The following is a 21,313-nucleotide window of genomic DNA, read 5'->3' as shown; positions in this document are numbered from 1 at the left end:
CCACATTTATGTAATTTTAACAATCTCAGAATGTCCCAAACTCGAGAAAAAATCAATACACAGTTAGGATTTGAACCTGGATTTCAAATATGAGAAATTGCCACGGAATTCTACTGGTAAATTGTTTTATACCTTTCAAATAAAATATCGAGAAAAATTCTTAAAAAAAAAAGGAATGGGCAAAATTTTGACAGATATTAGTAAATTATTTTATACTTTCTTAAGGCATATACAAAACTCAAATAAAATATGGGAAAAAAAAATGTTAAAACTAATCCGCAATTTTAAATATAAGAATACGATAATTATTATATTTTTCCACAATTAAGTTGCGTAATTCCATATACTATGAACCTGCAGGCTCCAACTCCTGCCTTTCGCATGAGGACACTAGTTTACATAATAAACCGGTTGACTGGAAAAGGCTCGCAAAGTTTGTAAGCCCACATTATAAAAGCCCAAAAGGGCCCAAATAACGATGGTACCTACATCATTTATACAATTGGATTTATGAACTAAGTTTATGCTCTTTGTTATTCGTGGACTTAAAATTTGAATTTTTGTTAATTTCTTTGAAATTACATTTAATAGCACATGGTTGTCAAAAATGAATTTTTAATATTAAAGTAACAAAGAAGAGTGCTTAAAAGACAAATAAATTTGTCTAAACTCACCTCCAACTGCTCCCAAGCTCAAACTGATACCTAAGAATGATTTAGAAACTATAACAAGAAAAAAAAATGTATTAATAACAAATCTATATTCCTTAAACTTTTGAAAATCTATAAAACATAATCTACACGACCTTCTAAACAGAACTTTGATAGTCATACATACTCTACACGACCTTCAAAACAGAACTTTAATAATCATACACAATACAGAACTTCAATAATCATGATCTTAGGCATGAAGATGATGAATTAATCATTGTCTGATAGTGACATACCATTGGACAAATATTAATCAATTCACCACCATAAGATAGCTACCTAGTAAAAGAATGGGACAAATTTGTACATGTATGCATAAAATCTTGATTTTGTCAAACTATAATTGTTTCGACCTTTTTACTACGTCCAGCCGCCAAATTAGTGGATAATTTAAGGATTAATCATGAAACATCAGCATCCGCCAATGTTATACACTAACACTAATTCCCAACATTTTTTTTTTTTTTTTCAGATCCAAACAGATCTCAATCTATGACAGTATATCAGATCAGTTTGACACAGGGGAAGTAGAAAGCTGGCAGCAGATGAACAGCGGGCTGATTGAACATATAAATTAGATGGTGTTCATAGTCCTATCAAGTTCTTAGTTTGGATGAATGAATGATAAAAGAGAGAGTTTTGCTAACCACGGAACAGCATGTGATTGATTCTTCAAGGATTCAGCAACACATCTTTTCTCTTTTCCAATTTGATAGCTTTTGGAATGAGCGATCTACATTTGTGTGTACCGGAATGAAGTATTACAAAAACATGAACGTGGAAATGGAAGGAAATGTACATAAAACAGAAACCAAAACCTTGAGGCTTCACTAACAGGACAAACACAGAATTTGAGTCCAACCAGATTAGGTTCCTGCAAACCTAACAAAAGCCACAGTAGAGAAATATATATGAGGAAGTGGCTGCAGAAGGGGGAAGGGAAAGCATCAACGATTATTTTTGTGTTAGGAAGATAATGCCAAAACAGAAAAAGCTGTGTCCCTGATAGCACCGATCTTTCTTTTCATCTTCTTGTCCTGCCAAAGAACAAATCAAAAGAGAGTTATAAAGGGGCTTAGAACATTGCCCCAAAGGCCTACATGGAGCAGCCTTTTCTGGACTTCCAGATCAAATGGGTCGTTTGTGAATTCCCCATATGATGCTCAGCGGGATGGCTCTATCGTGGGTTTGAGCCCAAATAGCCCAACCGATCAGCCAGAACTTTCACATCTTCATCGTCACCACTGGCTACCTCCAACCTTTCGCTGAACAATTCTTCCCAAAACCCTTCATCAAGTACTTTATCTCCATCCGCTGGTGGAGGTAAATGATCTTCTTCCTCTTCTTCTTCTTCTTCTTCTTCTTCTTCATCTTCTTCTTCTTCTTCCTCCTCCTCTTCATGTCTTGCCCTGCCAAGCCCCTGCATCTCCAAGGCAAGTGCTTCTAGCTCTGTAATCCCAAACCCATATTCTTCAGGTTCAAGAGGCTCAATCTTGATGGTGCTTGAACCTTCACCCAAGAATCTCCCACTACCACCTCCGCTCTGTTTCCCACCTTGTTGAATAGGCCTTCTTCTTTTCCTAGTTATGGCTTCTTCAAGCACCTTCCTCTTCTCCTTCTGCTGGAGTAATTGCTGAATGAACGATGGGTTTTGCATAGCTCTTGCTAAGAAATTCATCATTTGTCTCTGCTTAATTTCAGTTCCTCTAAGCCTTTGCTCCATTGCTTGAAGATAAGCTCTCGTGTTCTGTTGCTCTTGCCTTAGCTTCACTAACTCCATCATTAGCACTTGCTTGTCACGTTTTAAACGATCCATTTCTGCATCTACACCAAATTGACCGACCTCTACACAAGCTCCACTAGCTGCTTGTGATTGGGGAGTTTGGTGGTGGTGATAAGTTGCCCTCCTCCTCTTTATGTTCTTAAGAAGATGCTTTTGGCCTCTGAGAAATCCCTCATTTGCGAACTCCCATCTATCTGGATCTATCTTTCTAAAGCCCTGCAAGAATTTACAAGAAACAATTAAAAAAATAAAACCTAGAACCCAACCTCCGAGATTTCCTTTCGCCTGGACAAATTTCTCAAGAACCTTTCCCTTACATCAAATTGTTCCATGAAAAAGATACTAGATGACCGTACAGGTGAAGATCAAATGGCCAGATATCTGCTCTTCTGATCGCGACATTTCCAATTGAATTTCCCAATTTAGGAAGATTCTGGAGACATGGCAAGAAAGGCCTGGAAGGTAAAGCAGCAGAGCTTTCCAATCGAAGATTCCAGAATAATGCAATATAAAATTGGCGAAATTACATTTCTACCCATTCGAGCTACGAAGCAACAACGAGCCAAAAGAATGGCAAAAACGGTATTTCAGACTACGATATTTTCAAGGGTCTCCAGAAACGGAAAACACAACGAATTGATGTAAAAGAAAACCAAATTCCAAATTCCAAATTCCAAATTCCAAATTCAAAACGGAGCGATAGAAAATGACTTACGTAAGTATTAAGCTGCCGAACGAAACTGGAAAAGTTATTATGCTTAAAGAATCTGGGAAGCAATTCAGTGGAGAAGCAATGGGGATCCCAAACGACGAAGCTATTTCCCCCAAAGCTCCAAGAAATCACATGATCGGTATTAAAATCATCAACGATTTCAAACGTCTTCGTCAGAAACGGCGGTGGACCGGCATCGTGAAGGCCCTCCATCGGAATCGGAGGAGCCATAGCCAATCGCTCTCTGTCGGTCCCCAACGAATTCGATCCAGGAAACTCTTCCTTAACCGAAAACAGAGGATTCATCTCTGCAACAATCGCGTATAAATCAACCATACAAATTCCCCCCCGATGTTCGAATAAAAGATTCATTCACCTTCAATCATCTTACAATCAACAACAACAACAACAACAACAACAGAAGAAGAAGAAGAAGAACAACAACAAATCAAAAATAGAAAAAGAGTTCAAAATCAATTACAGAAACGAGAGAAAAATCAATGAGAGGGAAGAAAAGCAGAGTACAAGAATTCCATTGAAAAGCATCAAAAACAGCATCCAAATGCTTAAATACGAAACGGAAGGAGATAGTTGGAAAGTTCTAGACCTTGTAGCATAAAGAAATGAAAAATCGCAGAGAAGTTTCTTGGGGAAGTTGGAGGAGAGAGAAAGTAGAGAGAGAAAGAGAGAAATGAAGGTTCTGGAAGGTCGAATGGAAATGGAAGCTCAACGATGAGGTGGAGCTCAGGGCTCGCAGTCTTATAAATTGGTGACCACAAATGACCTTAGGAGACGCCAGCGGGTCCCTTAATATATAATAATAAATTTCTATTGGTTCGAATTTCGAATATTTTATTTTATTTTATTTTATTTTATTTTCCTTCAATTTAAGCAAAAATTCGTAAAAATAGAAGAACGCTTACGTGGCATCACCAAAGGAACAGTGAAAATCGCCACGTGGCTGCTTAAAAAGCCTACACGTAATGATTCTTCCAACTCGGCGTATGACCCCAACTTCAATCACTTCAAATAGCAAGGCAACACTCGTGCAAGTTGCAAATATTTTAATTCGAAATATTATTTTAATATTGATGCACTAACAAAAAAAAAAAACAAAAAATAAATAATAATAATATTATTATTTTAATGTTTCATGTTTCTAGACTCTTCCGTCGGATAATGTTATGATATTATTATTTATATTAATATAACCTTAGTATCAGAATTAATAATTTTGTTTTTTTTTTTAAATGATGTTTTGTAAATAAATCAGAATTATTTAAAGATTGTTGATTTATAATTTTAAAATGGAAATAAATTTTATTTCTTAAAATTTAAATAATAAAAAAAATAATGTAAAGTCAAAATGAGATGAGTTGACTTTAGGAGTGTGAGTTTGGAGGAAGGTTCTGGAAGGTTCAAGAAATATGGAAATGGAAGAAATGGTGTGAGGGTGGGGATGGGGTTTGCACGTAGTCTTATGAAATAGTGACCACGAATGGCCCGGAGACATGGGAGACTGTCCATTCTAAATTAATAAACTTTTTTTTTAATATTGCTGATTTTTAATTTTATTTTTTACAAATTTTAATAATAATAAAAAATATTAACTTTGTGGATGATATTTCATAGGAGGTATTTTTTGTTTTTTGTTTTTTGTTTTTTTTTTTTTTTTACTATTTTTATTTGTGTTTTGGGATTTAATTATTAAATATCAAACGGATAATTGAAGGATTCTCAAAAATTCAAAACAGAACAATAAAATGGATTAGTCGTCGTGGCTACTTCTCATAAAAAGCAGCGAAAATTGAAAATATCAAAGTTGGCTTACGTGGCATATTTTACACGTGGTGGCTTTTTGATCCGCCACGTAATACTTGTGCTCTATCTCTGACCTCAATTTCGGCGTTTAGGTTAGCCACTTGTGCAAGTTGGTGAATATTTTAATTCCAAATATTGTTTAAATTATTATTTTTGCACTGACATGTATTATTTTATTTAAATTGTAAATATTATTTTAAAATTTTGAGCACAACTTCTTAGCTCTTTCTAGACTCTTCTTTAGATAATGTTCTAAAATTTAAATAATAAAATGAGAAACTTCGTAAATTCTATTTTTTGTTGCTTTTTTTCCGAAAAAAAAAATCTAACTATTAACTATTAAAAGTTTAAATAAATTAAATAAAATAGAAAAGGAAATAAGAAATTTAACTTATCCTATCTACCGTAGGATAAAAAATACTCGTTGATAAATAACTTTCATCCATTAATATTGTTAAGGATAGTTGACATTACGGCTTATCATATTTGCCATTTTGTTAAAGATAAATATATTATATTTATTTATTATTCTTTTCCTTTTTACTGTCATTTTCATATGATTTGTATTATGTAAATGATTATAAAGAAGAGAACTCTCGCCACCATAGCAAACATTTTCAGATACAAAAAAAGACCCATTAATAAAGAATCTAGTATAAAACTATGTCACGTGGAACATGGATATTTCAAGACTAACTATAAAGTTACCAATTAAAATGATCTTAAGATTAGTGCAAGTATCAAAATTAGTAAGACAAGCTACAAAACCCTAAGCTTTTAAGGTTTCCATACAAGCCCATTTTGCTCAATTACATGAACCTAAAATTTCAAGAGGTGAAGAACATTTTTCTCGAAATTCGCAGAAAATGTTAAAAGGGTACAAGAGAAGCAAAAACAGAAACAGAAAAAGGCTAAGCTCCTAGTAAGTTGAGTGACAGTTGAGGCAATATATACAAGTGGTAACGGTCGGTCGTGTTCAACTTATACTGTTGCCTCCTTAAAGCTCTTGGCCAACCATATGGCAGTTTCCCTGGGAGAAACTTTCTCAGGTCCGAAGGGTTTCAGCAACACCCCAAGCTCTTCAAACCTCTCTTGTTGGAGTAATTTAGCACTGAACTCGAGGAGCCCTTCCAGTGCCTCCGCTCGTTGCTGGTACGACGAGGTGTCGAACCGTCGTTGCCGTGACTCGAAGGATAAACGGCTTGAAGAGGCGACTGCTGGATTGTGGTCGAAGTAATCACTTCCATTCCCAGGAACTCTATAGCTGGATGGCGTTGTGGTGGTTTTGTCCACGACCTGGACAGTGCACTTGTCCTTTGTAATCGAGCAGTTGGTGAAATCTTGTGAGTTGGCAGAGCACTGTGCTGATGTAGATGATGTGCCACGGATGTATAGGAGAGGATCCTCGGAAGAAACCAAGGGGAATTCTGCAATCTTATCGATTCTAGGGGCATTGACAGAGATATCTTGGGAGTTCATGCCGTGAAGCAGCCCAGTGTTCGATCTATAAGGGGTGCCAAAGCCTGCAGCTTTTGTTGACAGTGGAAGAGATGCCCTGCGAGTTGAATGTGAAGATCTTCTAGCTGGAGTATGGGATGCTGGAATCTGCAAACCAACAGACCGAAAATTAATAATTTCAATTGTTGGTGTTTAACATGTCCTTAAGATTAAAAGCATGAATTTCAAACATTACAAAAAAACCAGACATATTAGAAAACACCCCTACAGGTCAACTAAGCTAAAACCTAATGTAGATCAACAACACTACATACAAATTTATAGTAAACTTACAGGATTGAAGTTTGCAGGTGAAAACTTTGATGAGATTGTCTGCTTTTTGGGTGTAGCAGAAGGCTTAGCATTAGTCAACCTTGGGGTTTTCGAAGTTGTTGGAAACTTTGAGGTTCTTGATTGATCAACATCACTTTCTTTGTCAGCACAACTACCAACAGATAATTCCTCAAACTTTTTATTCAAATAGCTGGGCAACTGCTGTGATCTTCGAGAGGAACATTGTGACTCTTCGTCCATCGTGGAGACGCTGGGATTCAATGCCCTGTCATTGCTAAAAGACAGTCTCTTCTCTCTGAAAGTTTTTAAGCCACCAGATCCTGGCTCTACAAATCTTGTTTTCTTGATGTAGTTTGTATCAGACCGTTGAAGAGGAAAAGTACTTCGCCTTGGGCTATTCAACTTAAGGTGAACCTTAAGAACGTAGGGCTGGAGATGTGGATGATTGAGTAATTCAGCGGCCTAGAAAGTAAAAGCGAAAGAACGACGTCAAGAAAAGTCCACCAAAAAGATAAAAAGTTATGTCAATGCTCCATAGAACTCCATGCATAGTATCAGAATATAAAGAAATGAAGACTTCATTACCAATGCACACAAATTGTTCGATTCTATAAAGACCAATTCAACTACTTTCTTCCCTACAAATGGTCTTAGAAACTCGGGTGTGAAGATGCAGTCTAAACTTGGCTAACTATCACACTTCCCAAAACATCAGCAAGAACATACTGAGAGTAAACATCGATAGTATTCTAAAATAAATTCTGTCCATCATGACAACAATATTGAACAAGAACAAAAATAACGTGCCGACAACTGTTAGAAAGAAAAAACTGAGCCAATTATACAATAAAGATAGAGCCCAAGCAGATATGACTTTTCATTAGACATGCAAATATAATTAACTTCAGCTTATAGTTCATTCCCCAATGTACGTGTATTTCTTGAGAGAAAATCAATTACGCAAGCNAAAAAAGGAAGAAAAGACATACACTTGGTCGGAGCTCCGGATTTTTCCTCAGCATGCTTTTGACAAGCCCTCGACTGAATGAGTGATCAAACAAATATTTCAGAAAACTTGATGTCATTACTCAATGACCATATAAGTAGAAGAGTACGGATAAAGATAATTGATGATCAATTATAGGATAGGTTGACAATTTACAAATAATGGTTAATGGAAATGCAGGAAGGAGAGAAATAACATCAAACGTTTTGAATCAGACAAAATAAAGTCAGAATATAGTTTAGATTTCAGCTAGTTGATCAAATGTACAGACTAAAATGGGACTCACAATGCACCCGAATACATGGTTGGAAGTGGAGCCACGATGGATTTGTTAATTTTATTGATCAAGGATTGCATATCCTGCTTGGGAAAAATATCAAATTAGTCTTGCCCAAGAAAACAGGAACACATTGCTGCTTAATCTAATTTAACTACATGATGCAGGTAAAATGGCCCATCAGTTTTTCTGGATATAAATATGACTATTGATAAGCAAAGCAACTACAAGCGACTTACGAAGGCTTTAAACGCTGGTTTGTGAGCAGCCATTTCATGTATGCAACATCCTGAACAGAAAGTTGGCCCATATAGACATTCAAAAAATCACAACTGATATAAGATAGGGATATAGGAATCAGTAATAGGTGGTTTACCAAGAGACCATATATCTGACTTTGAACCATAAGGTATGTCGGCAAGAAGCTCAGGGCACATGTAACTTGGAGTACCCACAACCTGCAGTGCATCAGAAATATTACAATTCTGACCCTAGCAATCCCTTTCTGGTTCACAACCACCAACACCACCAAACACGGAATAGATATACATGATTTCTGAGAAAAAACACATTATAAATTTATCCAGACTCTTTGCCATACTACTCACAGAGGAAGCAAGGTCACCCGAGGTCAACATTTTAGCAAGGCCAAAATCACCTACAAGGCATATATTCAGTTATTTTTCAAAAAACTAGAAATAAAATATTTTATGAAAGTTCAAGAAAAAAACTATATAGAGAGAAACAGTGGCCAAGGCAGATGGGTTACCTAGGCGTATGTCTTGATCTCTTGTCAAGAATATATTTGAACACTGTATCAACCATTAAAAAATGAATTTAATATAATATAATTTTTACTATTAAAAATAAATAAATAAATAAAAACTTTTAAGAGTATAGTAGCTCAAAGGGTCATGTAATGTTATCTAACAAGGGGATGCGCAGTAAGGTACTGACCTTGACATCACGGTGAAGAATATGGTTGCAATGAAGGTAATCAAGAGCCATAAGAAGTTGAACAAGCCACCTACAAAGTTTCTGCACAGTACAGTCAAACAAACCAGGTTGATCAGCAGAACAGTTAAAACAATAGTATTATCAGCGGTCAGAGACAAAGGGCACCTCTTCAGGAAAATGAACACCATTGACTCTTTTTATAGCCTCAGCCCTGTGGAAAATAAGGAATACAGGAAAGTTATAGAGAAACCATAGATAAATAAAACTGAAGATGAAATTGAATGAGATATCTTGCAGTTGGTGAGTAAATTCTATTTAGATAGCTTCTTCTTGGTGTTCTATAGAATTTAGAACACTTTTCTGTAATTATTCCCCTGCCCAAGAGCTGCCTACAGAAAGGTTTTCTGTATTCATTCTGGTCAGCCTTGGAGGACATCTCACCTACATTTCTTTTTTATAATAACGAAATTGATGCTTCTTACCACAAAAATGAGCTATTATGGAACAAATTTCAGCAGAACTTACATGTCCCCTCCTTCACAATATCCTATCACAATACACACGAAACAGCCCTGGAAGAGAATATTTCAAAATCAATCACCCTTGAGCAACATAATAATGTAGTTTAAGAAACATACAGAAATTTCAAAATATGCCAACCTTTTCTACCCAAGAATCTTTATACTCCACAATAAAGGGGTTGCGTGCTTTAGATATAAGCTCCATCTGAAAAAAAAATAATAGAAGAAAGCAACTAATTATGTGATATTTGATAGCGTTTTTTACAAGACTAATCATGCAAACATCAACTAGCAGACACAGCCTTTAAATAGTATTTCCCGTATCACGTCTTAGAACGTACAATTTCAAGCAATTTAAAGACTACTAAAACAAACCTAGACATAATTAGATTCATTTGTTACTTGCACCAACCAATCCAATAATATAAGTCATAATGTTAACGGCCTATTTTTGCTCACAAAAAGAAGTAGGTGGCATTAAAAGATTTGATAAGTGACTGCAACCTGCTATCTTTCAAATGCAAGTCACATCAATAAGGTGACATTTTCAAACCTAGGTTCCCAAAATTAGAGTAAATTCCTTAGTACGTCACATGTTAATAAGACAGCAAAAATAATATTCCCTTCAGCAGAGTTGCCACTAACCTCCTGATGAGCTGACCTTCTTGTTCTATCAGTCTGGCGAGCAAGACGAATCTTCTTGAGGACATACCTAAGAAATTGCAAAGGTAAAATTACAATTACTATAGTCACTTAACCATTTCTTTCATCCTAAATTACATTTCAACTAAAGCCACACAATGCATAAACTGCATATAACCAGGAAACTATAATACCTTTTCTTTTCAAGTTTATGTCTTACAAGAAGAGCAGAGCCGAAAGAACCCTTGCCAATCTGCTCTAGAATTTCATACTGCTCCATTTAAATTCCGTCAAACTGTTGTCCTTTGATAAACGAAAGAGGGGAGCACCCAGGCCAAGGCTACTGATTGACGTTCATCAAAAATTTAAAATTAGACATGCATAGAATCTCCATTACTTATACTCTGAGTTATAAATATTAATAAATTTCCAACTGAAACGCTTATTACTTTATGTGGTATAAGAAAATAAGATACGACTCGCGTCGTTTGCCACCCACAATGTGAATGACATGATTCAAAGTTTTCGAAAGTCAAAAATTAAAAAGCGTCGCAATAAAATTATGCAAATCCCAATTGTCAAATGGTTGATAAATTAGAGACAGAGACTAGAAAGGAAGAGTCAAAGTGCAAATAATAACTACGTATATACCCATTAACTAGGAAACAAGCACGCTAGGGTTACGGAGAAAATCCCGCGCCATCGAATCAAAAAAATTCAACCCACACTGACAAAGACGGAGACAGTGCGCGTAAAGAACCATGGTTTTGAATTCAAACACAAAAACAAACGGCATCAAATCACGTGAACGTTATGTAGCCTTTACTCTTACTCAAAAGCATTAAACTCAAAGCCACAAGGAAGTAACATTCATCTCCGCCCACTCATCCTCGCCATTCACTCAACATTAAAGGTTTCGAAAGCCATAAGAACTGAAGTACTCAACGTTTACAAGCAAGTACAAAAATAAACCATACACCGCACCAGATTAATCAAACACAAGCAGCAAATCAGTAACAGAAAGCAAAAAAAAAGCACGACGACCGACGAGAGAGTTTCTTCACCAAAAACAGACAAAAACATTAAAGAAAAACCAAATGCAAGTAGAAACAAGAAGAATGGCAACTGTCTAGGGCAAAAACAGCGACATCTAGCATCAAATTTTCGGCGACAAGTTTCGTAATGCGAAAGAAACTAAAAATGAAGTACAGAGAGAGTTGCAACCTGGAGGCAGAAGAGGCGATTCTCCGGCGAGCTCTCCCGGACGGAAGAAGAAGAAGAAATGAAGAAGCGAAAATGAATTTAGATTGGTGTAAGCGGAGAGTGGGGAAAATGGCGGAGGAGGGAGATGGAGAGAAGGGGGCGGATGGAAACTCTTCAACCATTCTTTATTGTAAAATCCATTATTGTAATGAGAGAGAAACAGAGATTTGGAGAGAAAAAGCAAAAGAGACAGAGAAATTCAAAGTTTCAAATTTGTAGTGAGAGAAACAAATGTAGAGAGAGAGAGAGAGAGAGAGAGGAAATTTCCTTTTTCCTTTTTCCTTTTTTTTTTTAATTTTAGTCCTAAAATAATATATTTTTTAATAATTTTAAATTTTGAAAAATCAATTATAAAAATGTGTCTAAATTCTGTTATTTACTTAAAAAAGTATTAATATATTTCCAAAAGTGATTTTTTATAAATATTTTTAAATTATTAAATAGAAATAATAAACAGTGACTTGAGTGCGATCGCCTTCACACAATTCTATGTTTTAATTACGTTCAATTTTTTAATGAAAAGTGAAGAATAATATATTGCTAAAAAGGTTTTTTTTAATTATTTTTTTTATTTTTTAAAAATAAAATGATAAAGTTATAAGGTATTTTTTACAATTTAAGCAATATATATTATATATATGAATTTTGATTTTGTGGCATTTTGTGGGGATTCTTGAAAGGGACGTTGCGTGTGTGAAATCCATTGCCGGACGGAGGGCCACAAAGGGATTCGATTCTGTACCCCGCTGTGTACGAAATCTTACGGTGTTCTTCTGCCGTCACTGAAACGACGCCGTTACACCCCTTCTATTTTTTTTTTTTAATATTAAATAACAACTTTACTCCTTATTTTTTTAAATATTTATCTTCAACAATATATTTATAATTTTGTGTTTAATATAGAATTTTAAATATCAAATACGTCAATAAACTTTTAATTCTTTTTTTTAATCTAATTAATTTAATTTTTTTTTAATTTGAAAAATAGAGAGAAAAGTAAGGGCCTCAAAATTCAAATAAATTATTTTATTTGAAATTTGAATTTAGAAAAGGATAGTTTGTCACATTTTCCCTAATATCATCTTCTTCTATGAGGAGTAAAGTCCAAGCAAAGCATCATCCTTATAAACCCGACATCCTTGTTTCGACTATTATCTTCATCATCTGATCATCGACTCGAGAAGTATCCCTCGTTTTCATATATGATATATCATACAAAAAAAACACAAGCTATACTGTTCCAGTCACAAGAGCATCTCCTTCTCGATTCTTTGTTCTTCAAATGTTCACGAAAATCATTCAAATACTTAAACTAAATATTAAGACGACGAGTTAAAATTCTTGTATAACATTATAGATGCCTCGTGAAATTTACACAAATTTTAATAAATTTCTAAATATTAAATTTTGTATTTAATAAGTCCCTAAACTTTTAATTTTATCTCTAATAAAATTTGAATATTATATGGAAAGAAAACTGAAAAAAAAAAATTACCACTCCAAATAGTAAAATAATATTTATAAGTGAAAGTATTTTACACATTATTAATTTTGTATATTAAAAATTTACAAAAGAAAAGAAAAAAAAAACGTGAAATTATTATTGGGCCGTGGGCCGAAGAAGAACCCTTATTTTAATTTGGGCTCCAAGGAGACGGATCCTGAATGAAACAATTTCTTTTTTTTTTNTTTTTTTTTTTTTTTTTTTTTTTTTTTACTAGCTCAAAATTTTTATTAATTATATGTATCTATTGATTTATATATATATATGTAATATATAATTTTAGTGTTTAATAACTTTAAAATAATTTATATTATATAATATATAGCACTCGAAACACAAAATTTATGAGATATATGATATATGAATGAAGAGGTTTATGATATATAAATTTTTAATTTTTCGTGTAAAACAAAAAATAAAGTTGTAATATAATATATAGAATTTTATAATCATTTTCATGACGTATGAATGAGACTATTATTGAGCAACGCAATGAATGAGACTGCCATAAGTCATTGCAAGAGGACTGCTTGAAGAGACGAATACGACCCTTGCCCACCACCACCATAAGGATTTGTCACTACTAGCTTCCGCTTTTAGGACCACTCAAACAATTAAACAATTAACACGACTTTGAACTATTTCATCGTTGTTTTTATTAATCTATTTGGAATAATTTTTGTAAGCAGTTGAAAAAAGTCGTTCCAAATAGGTATTTGGTTGTTGACTAAAACACGTACAAGAGCACTTTTAGAGGTATGAGCATGTGGTTGAATTCGAGAACGGAACTTGATTATACCTATGGAGGTGTGTATGTTTTGTTGCCTGATGCGATCAAATCATCCACACCATGGGTATGGGGTTGATAGCTCCATCCATTATGGGGAAAAGGCAAAGGTTTAGATAACGAGAACGTGTGAATGAATAGTGTGAAGATGGCTAAGGGTATAAAGAGTGGTGGAGGGATGTGGTGTGGTTTCTCGCTTTTTTTGTCACTTCAAATAAAAAGTTTTTTCTTTTTATAATGCAAGAGAGCTGATATTGATATTCGAGCTAAAGCTCCTAAAAAATTCTCGATAAAAAGCACGGAGCCTTAAATATTAAACATAATTAAACCTCCACATAAAACTCTTGTAGTCAGAGGTGTGGTATTAGCACCACAAATGACTTTTCTGAAGGTCCACACGTGACGTTTTCTTTAATAGTAACTGTATTAAGGTGTGTTAATGCTTCGATAAAACATTTATAATAACGGAAACTTGTAGAGTGAGCATAATTCTTATTAGTATTATTTTGTCTTTTTTAAAAAATAAATTTTAGAGTGAGCATAATTTTTTTTTAATCAATTTTAGAAATAAAAGAAGAATACATTCTTAATTTTTTAATACAATAATTTGAATATAAAATAAAAATAATATTATTTTATTTATGTCTATGTCTTATAAAATTTTGACCAATTTAATTAAGAAAAAAAAAATATTTGATTTATTGCGTATAAAATATAATTTTATGTCTAATAAAATCTTAAATTTTGAATTATCGTCTAAAAATTCAAAAATAATTTTAAAAATTAGAATTTTAAAAGTTTATCAAATAATACAAAATTTAAAATATTATTTTTTCTTCTTTCCTCCAATCTTTATTAATTAATAAATTAATTGATTAGGTTAGCTAATATCGATACATAATTTTAAATATATACCAAAGCGTGCAAGTTGTCCCTTCAACCATATAGACTTTTTTAATATTTTCTTTTTAAATTAAAATTAAAAAAAAAAAATTACACTACCGTGGAAGAAAGAAAAGTGTGTCGATCTTCAACGAAAAAAAATAAACAAGACCATGAGGATCCTGTATCTAGCAATCCAACCTGAAAACGAAGACTCAGACTCGACTTAGACCATGTCTCTCGAACAATCTCATTATCTATTGTGCAAGACTGTAACAGTCCAAACTCATCATTAGTAGATATTGTCCACTTTGGCTCGTCAGCCTCACAATTTTAAAACGTGGTTACTAGGGAGAGGTTTCTACACTCTTATAAGAAATGTTTCGTTTGCCACTCGTACCAATGTGGGATCTCACAAAGAGAAATGTTTACATCTTTATCTTACAATCCACTTTCTTAGGGACAGCGTCCGTATACTGCAGTGTCTGACTTTAATACTATTTGTAACAGTCTAAGTCAATTGCTAGTAGATATTGTTCGTTTTGACTGGTTATGTATGATCGTGACTTGTTATTTATAATTCAAAGAACATAAAAAGAGAAATAAAATCGTAAAAATCCACGTGGCAAATTTCATATTTTCAAACCCCATTCACTGAAATTAATCATCACATGTGGATAAATACATTTAATACATATAAATTTTAATTTAAAATACGGTCCCATTAGGCTTCGGAGTTCTTAAGGCTTCAAAAAAGTGATTTGGGTAAGAATTAATTACTGAAACCTATCCTCTCTGTCAGTAACCCAATTGCGAGGGATAGCCGACGTGTCCAGTTGCTTCCAATACACGTGGCAAAGAGACTTGCTGATTCATTTATTAACGGACACATCACCCTTTGATTTGTGGTCAGCGTGGCCTCAGAGATACACCAACCAAATTCATTCCCTCGACATTAATTTCTTCGACAGCTTTTAAATATTAACTATTTAATTGACGGCAACATTACTACACATAATAATTATAAATCTATTCCCTTTATTTTGAGCCTAAAATTAAATAATTATTTTGTTAAATTAAATAATTATTAATCGATATTAGAAAACTTATCAATAAATGAATTTATTAAAATTTAATAACTTTCATTATCAATATTAAATTATGAGTCAAAAATTCGGATGTAGTATGGTCCAAACTATTCTCTTTTCTTAACTAATTTCGTAATAGGAAGATATAACACATAAGACTATCTCTACAAATTAACACGAGCCATGTTTTCAAAAGGTCATTCAACACAGAATTATTCAAAGCAAAACATGTATAATCAGCGGCTTTCAATTATTTTTAAGTTAGTATTAATCATCTTATTCTCATTATCGTGGTCTCGGTTTATTCATATATCTCTCGTTATTATTTTAATTTAACTTAAAAAGAAATTGATTTTTAATAATTATAAACATACAAATAAATAAAATATATGGGTAAACTTACAAAATCAAAATAGGATACGCACGAAAAAATAAAGAGGAAAGAGACAGTGAAAGAGCAAAGGGCACGTGTCGCCTGTGGGGCCCACATACCACTCGAAATAAAATTAAATAAAAATAAAAATAAAATCTCCTTTGTTTTTAGTTATGTATATGTATATGTATACGTATATATAAAGCCCTCTCTGCGTGACCATTTCCCTCCATTCCACGCTCGAACACACTCCCAAAATCCCAGACAAAAAAGAATTTGATTTCCAATGGGTAACGCCGACTACGTGTACCCATCGGCGGCGGAAGGCGGCGGGAGCTTGCATAGGGCGGCGATTCCGCCGCCGCAGCCGTTCGTCAAGTCACTGAAGAATTCTCTTAAGGAGACGTTTTTCCCCGACGACCCGCTCCGGCAGTTCAAGAACCAATCGGCGAGGAGGAAGGTTGTTCTGGGTTTGCAGTACTTTTTCCCTGTAGTGGAATGGGGGCCTCGTTATAATCTCGGGCTCCTGAAATCGGATCTCATCTCCGGTATCACCATTGCTAGCCTCGCCATTCCTCAGGGCATTAGCTACGCCAAGCTCGCTAACTTGCCACCTATCCTCGGCCTCTGTAAGTAAATTATAAGGAATCACGATTCTATACAACGTTACCGTATATCTACTTGAAACATAAGCTCTCATAATTTTGCTTTGAACTTCTCTAAAACGTGTATATGAATATTTCTTAAATTAGCCTGGTCCCCTCTCCGCTATCCTCCTTCAAACAAACTATATTATAGAGTATTCTCTCGACCCTATATAGCCTTCGAATAGCCTCACCTCAAATGAGGCTCGACCCCTCGAACCACCCTTTGTTCGACACTTCAGTCACTTTTGAGTACACTTTCCTCACCATTCTTTTTTCGACATTTATAAAATATATTATTTATGAAATATATATTAAATATTATATCTTAATATATTTTATTTTATTTTTAATATTTAATTAGTTTATATTTTCTTTATTTATAGGTATTAGGGGTAGCTGGTATACTGTTTAAAGTTTATGAATATCAATTTTATTTCTTATTCTTTAACATATTATCTATTTTGAACATATGTTCTCGTGGTTTTATTTTGGCTTACACAAGCACGTATTAATGTAATGTAGATTCGAGTTTTATTCCGCCGCTGATATATGCAATGATGGGAAGCTCGAAGGATTTGGCTGTCGGAACGGTGGCGGTGGCGTCGCTTCTAATGGGCGCAATGTTAGGGGCGGAGGTTAACGCCGTTCAAAATCCCACTCTTTATCTCCACCTTGCTTTCACCGCCACTTTCTTCGCCGGAGTATTCCAGGCCTCCTTAGGCCTCTTAAGGCAATTCCCTTCACCTTTGAAAATTCAACATTTATATTTTAATTCTCAATTGAATAAAAAGTATTTGCATGGATATGAATTAATATAGGTTAGGGTTCATCGTGGATTTTTTGTCACACGCAACCATCGTCGGATTCATGGGCGGCGCTGCCACCGTGGTGTGCTTACAACAGCTCAAAGGCATCCTTGGTCTCACCCATTTCACTCACGCCACCGATCTTGTTTCCGTTCTCCGCTCTGTTTTTTCCCAAACTCACGAGGTTAAATATTCATTTTTATATTTAAAAATTTCAATTTAGTCTCTAATTTAAAATTTTAAAATATTACAGTGGAGATGGCAAAGTGGAGTATTGGGATGCGGTTTTCTACTCTTCCTCCTCGTCACCAGATACTTTGTGAGTATAAATAAAATATAGCTTTTTAATAATTTATAAAAAAAAAAAAATTAATTAATTAATTAATTAATTTGATTTATGTTAAATTATTATTTCAGAGTAAGAAAAAACCGAAATTCTTTTGGATATCAGCAATGGCGCCTTTAACGTCCGTGATTTTAGGAAGCCTTTTAGTGTTTCTCACTCATGCGGAAAAGCACGGCGTCGAAGTGGTGAGTTTAAATAGATAAATTTAAATTATTATTTTTTTATAATAATAATTAAATTATTATTTTTTGGGTGGAAATAATAGAGGCCAATTTGGTAATATGGCTTTCTTTAAACCGCCATACATAGACAGGATAGAGCTTAAAAAAGAAAAATCAGGCTTGGCCGACTACCAATTTTGGAATATTTAAATTACACCACATATTTTCTTGAAATTAATTTTGGTTAAAATTCTAGTCCTTCAATTAGTATTATTCTTTTATTTTGGCCCTTATTTTTTACATAAATTTTGTTTTAGTCCTCAATTTACCTACAATTTGCTTATTGTCAATTATAAAGATAATCATTAAAAAAAACAAAAAAACAAAAAAAAAAAAACCTGTTTTGTCCATTCTATGTACAAAGTGAATGGGCCCCACCAATAATAGAAACTCTGTCTTTAATTTATTTATTTATGAATTATTTGACATAAAAGTAAAATTTTTATAATTTTATAGTTAACCAAATAATTAGTTTTAAATTTTTTTAATATGTTAAAAAATATATATAATTAAAATTAAAATTTAATTCATGATTTATATTCTTTCCAAATAATATTGTGATTTTTTTTTTTACTCAATATTTATTTCCAAAACAGATTGGAGAATTGAAGAAAGGGCTAAATCCAGTGTCTATTACAGATTTGGGGTTGGGGTCGCCTTATTTTTCCATAGCTATTAAAACTGGCATTATTACTGGCGTCATAGCTCTTGCGGTATTCATCTCATTCTTTATTTGTTGTATAAAATTTGATTTTTTTTTTTTTTTTGTATCAGGCCGAGAATATATGTCTTAACTAATTGATTTACGTTTATGTTCTTATTATAAAAAAATAGGTGATAAAAAAAATTAATTGCAAGATAATTGTTGAGTTTTTAACCATTTTATTAAATAATTATAAAAATATTTACACAACTAATATCAACGTTTTTAGTTAATCTCAAGAAAAATTATTTTGGTTTCGTAATTATTTAATTTTAAATTGATTGTTTATAAATAAAAATAATAATAATTTGTGAGACTATGATTTTGAGAGTTGATTAAATCAAAGAAATTTTGGGATGAAGAATTGATGAATGTGCAGGAAGGAATAGCAGTAGGAAGAAGCTTTGCGATGTTCAAGCATTACAACATCGATGGCAACAAGGAAATGGTGGCTATTGGCACCATGAACATGGTCGGCTCTTGCTTCTCCTGCTATCTCACCACAGGTTCCAGAAATATTCCTCCGTTCACAATCAATTTATCTTCCATTTCTGAGGAGAACCAGTTCATTTTGATATCGAAATCGCCACATTTGCAGGCCCGTTTTCGCGATCGGCAGTGAACTACAATGCAGGATGCAAAACGGCGGTATCGAACGTGGTAATGGCGATTGCAGTGATGCTGACGCTGCTGTTCTTGACTCCTCTGTTCTACTATACTCCTATTGTTGTGCTTTCTTCTATCATCATTTCCGCCATGCTTGGCCTCATCGATTACGACGCCGCTATTCACTTGTGGAAGGTCGATAAGTTCGATTTCCTTGTCTGCATTGCCGCTTATGCTGGTGTTGTCTTTGCTAGTGTTGAAATTGGCTTGGTCATTGCGGTATGTTCTGACTTCTTCTTTTGTGGCTTTTGATGTGCCCGTAAGGTGTTTGTCAAAATGTCTAGCTGAGTTTCTTCCTGTGTTACGCCATTTTTAGGGTCCTAGAACCTATTATCACTGATCTTAGCCACATTTCTGTATATTTAAACTTTTGTAAATAATATTCACAACATTGTGGCCAACTCATTGCAGGTGGTGATATCTCTGCTAAGACTACTTTTGTTCGTTGCAAGGCCGAGGACACTCGTGCTTGGAAACCTTCCCAATTCCACGGTTTACAGGAACGTTGAGCAATACCCGAATGCCGATAATGTTCCCGGCATTCTCATACTTGAGATCGACGCTCCCATTTACTTTGCTAATTCCAGCTACTTGAGAGAAAGGTATCCCAACTATCACAGTGGCACACCTCATTGACAAGCATTGCACTGTTGACTTCTTTCAAGTACATTTGAATACCGAGTGATTCATTATTTGGATGGATTTTTTTTGGAAGTTTTCTCTGAAAGTCGAAACTGTTATGCTTTAGGATTATAAGGTGGGTTGATGAAGAGGAAGACAGGATAAAAGCTTCCGGCGAAAGTACCTTACAATATGTAGTTCTGGACATGAGTGGTAAGTGTTGGATCTTCAACTGCTGAAAAATGGGCAAACATGTTTTGTTTTTGATACACTAGTCTGAGAATTAATCTGTTTTTCAGCTGTTGGCAACATTGATACGAGTGGAATAAGCATGTTTGAAGAGATCAAGAACATTTTAACTAGAAGGGGATTGAAGGTACAGTATGCCACTTTCGAAACTTCCATTTTCAGCTTCATACTCTTAAAGCTGCTGAAGTTATGATGAAGTTTAGAAAACATTTCCAGTCCAAATCTTTTTACCCTTGAATTTGCTATCCACTCAAAGTTCCTTTTCTTTTCCCATGTATGCAGATAGTTTTGGCCAACCCTGGAGCTGAGGTGATGAAGAAGCTGGACAAGGGCAAGTTCATCGAAAGCCTTGGACACGAATGGATCTATCTTACTGTCGCTGAAGCTGTAGCAGCCTGCAACTATAGGCTTCACTCTTGCAAACCAAACCTTGTAACTGATGAGAAAGCAGAGCCATGGAACAATGTCTAAAACATTGAATCAAGGAAAGCAAGTAGAGCCATGGAACAATGTCTCAAGCTGAAGTTAACCTCCGGGGTAATTTTTCCTCCCCCTCTCGATAGTATCACTTGTAGGCCAAAATAGTATTTATATATATATATATATATCAAATATATGGAATTTATACTGAAAAAAGAGAGAGAAATGATGAAAGTAAGGAAATGCCTGTAATGTATCCCCTTTCTTCTCGATCGAATTAATAATTGTAAAGTATCTGAAAATAATGCCAAGCCTATTTTCCTCTGGAATCTTTTCATCTTTTTCTCTATTGGGTAAGTCTGTTAGAAATGCATTTGAATAACAAAACTACAAGAAACTAGGGTTGAGTTGCGAACAATTCGTCAAACTTGAGCCTAAATCAAAACGAACATAATTCAACAATTCGTCAAACTTGAGCCTAAATCAAAACGAACATAATTCAACAATTCGTCAA

At 34.2% G+C, this 21,313-nt stretch overlaps 3 protein-coding genes across 8 annotated transcripts; 1 reads left to right on the top strand and 2 right to left on the bottom strand.

The window, feature by feature from the left end:
* Nucleotides 1–282: 282 nt before the first annotated feature.
* On the bottom strand, nucleotides 283–3,956 carry LOC111807540 (heat stress transcription factor A-6b-like). 4 transcript variants are annotated; one of them, XM_023693300.1, is made up of 5 exons: nucleotides 3,212–3,956; nucleotides 1,532–2,712; nucleotides 1,361–1,446; nucleotides 675–722; nucleotides 283–485 (listed from the first exon to the last, which is right to left on the bottom strand). In XM_023693300.1, the coding sequence occupies exons 1-2, from the start codon at nucleotides 3,578–3,580 to the stop codon at nucleotides 1,891–1,893; spliced, it is 1,191 nt and encodes a 396-aa protein (XP_023549068.1). In that variant the 5' UTR covers nucleotides 3,581–3,956; the 3' UTR covers nucleotides 283–485; nucleotides 675–722; nucleotides 1,361–1,446; nucleotides 1,532–1,890. The 4 variants fall into 4 exon arrangements, with proteins under 4 accessions (XP_023549068.1, XP_023549071.1, XP_023549067.1 ...); XM_023693303.1 differs by having other exon boundaries at nucleotides 283–722; nucleotides 3,212–3,516; nucleotides 3,816–3,956; XM_023693299.1 differs by having other exon boundaries at nucleotides 283–722.
* Nucleotides 3,957–5,732: 1,776 nt separating this feature from the next.
* On the bottom strand, nucleotides 5,733–11,679 carry LOC111807643 (serine/threonine-protein kinase Nek4). Of its 2 annotated transcripts, none has more exons than XM_023693446.1 (15): nucleotides 11,448–11,679; nucleotides 10,418–10,566; nucleotides 10,227–10,293; nucleotides 9,721–9,786; nucleotides 9,586–9,632; nucleotides 9,226–9,271; nucleotides 9,061–9,141; nucleotides 8,873–8,915; nucleotides 8,712–8,761; nucleotides 8,480–8,561; nucleotides 8,343–8,392; nucleotides 8,113–8,186; nucleotides 7,810–7,861; nucleotides 6,821–7,282; nucleotides 5,733–6,634 (listed from the first exon to the last, which is right to left on the bottom strand). In XM_023693446.1, exons 2-15 carry the CDS (start codon nucleotides 10,501–10,503, stop codon nucleotides 6,011–6,013), a joined length of 1,830 nt encoding a protein of 609 aa, XP_023549214.1. In that variant the 5' UTR covers nucleotides 10,504–10,566; nucleotides 11,448–11,679; the 3' UTR covers nucleotides 5,733–6,010. The 2 variants fall into 2 exon arrangements, with proteins under 2 accessions (XP_023549214.1, XP_023549215.1); XM_023693447.1 differs by having other exon boundaries at nucleotides 10,418–10,563.
* A 4,692-nt stretch (nucleotides 11,680–16,371) lies between these two features.
* Nucleotides 16,372–21,128, top strand: LOC111806574 (sulfate transporter 3.1-like). 2 transcript variants are annotated; one of them, XM_023691943.1, is made up of 12 exons: nucleotides 16,372–16,749; nucleotides 17,290–17,497; nucleotides 17,586–17,757; nucleotides 17,827–17,892; nucleotides 17,991–18,104; nucleotides 18,737–18,853; nucleotides 19,223–19,349; nucleotides 19,442–19,728; nucleotides 19,921–20,111; nucleotides 20,258–20,343; nucleotides 20,430–20,506; nucleotides 20,662–21,128. In XM_023691943.1, the coding sequence occupies exons 1-12, from the start codon at nucleotides 16,407–16,409 to the stop codon at nucleotides 20,848–20,850; spliced, it is 1,977 nt and encodes a 658-aa protein (XP_023547711.1). In that variant the 5' UTR covers nucleotides 16,372–16,406; the 3' UTR covers nucleotides 20,851–21,128. The 2 variants fall into 2 exon arrangements, with proteins under 2 accessions (XP_023547711.1, XP_023547712.1); XM_023691944.1 differs by lacking the exon at nucleotides 18,737–18,853.
* Nucleotides 21,129–21,313: the final 185 nt, after the last annotated feature.

This window comes from Cucurbita pepo, chromosome LG12 (genome assembly GCF_002806865.2).
Source record: "Cucurbita pepo subsp. pepo cultivar mu-cu-16 chromosome LG12, ASM280686v2, whole genome shotgun sequence".
Lineage (NCBI taxonomy): Eukaryota > Viridiplantae > Streptophyta > Magnoliopsida > Cucurbitales > Cucurbitaceae > Cucurbita > Cucurbita pepo.
Note: the sequence above shows the minus strand (reverse complement) of the source record. Positions and strands in the feature narration are given on the sequence as shown.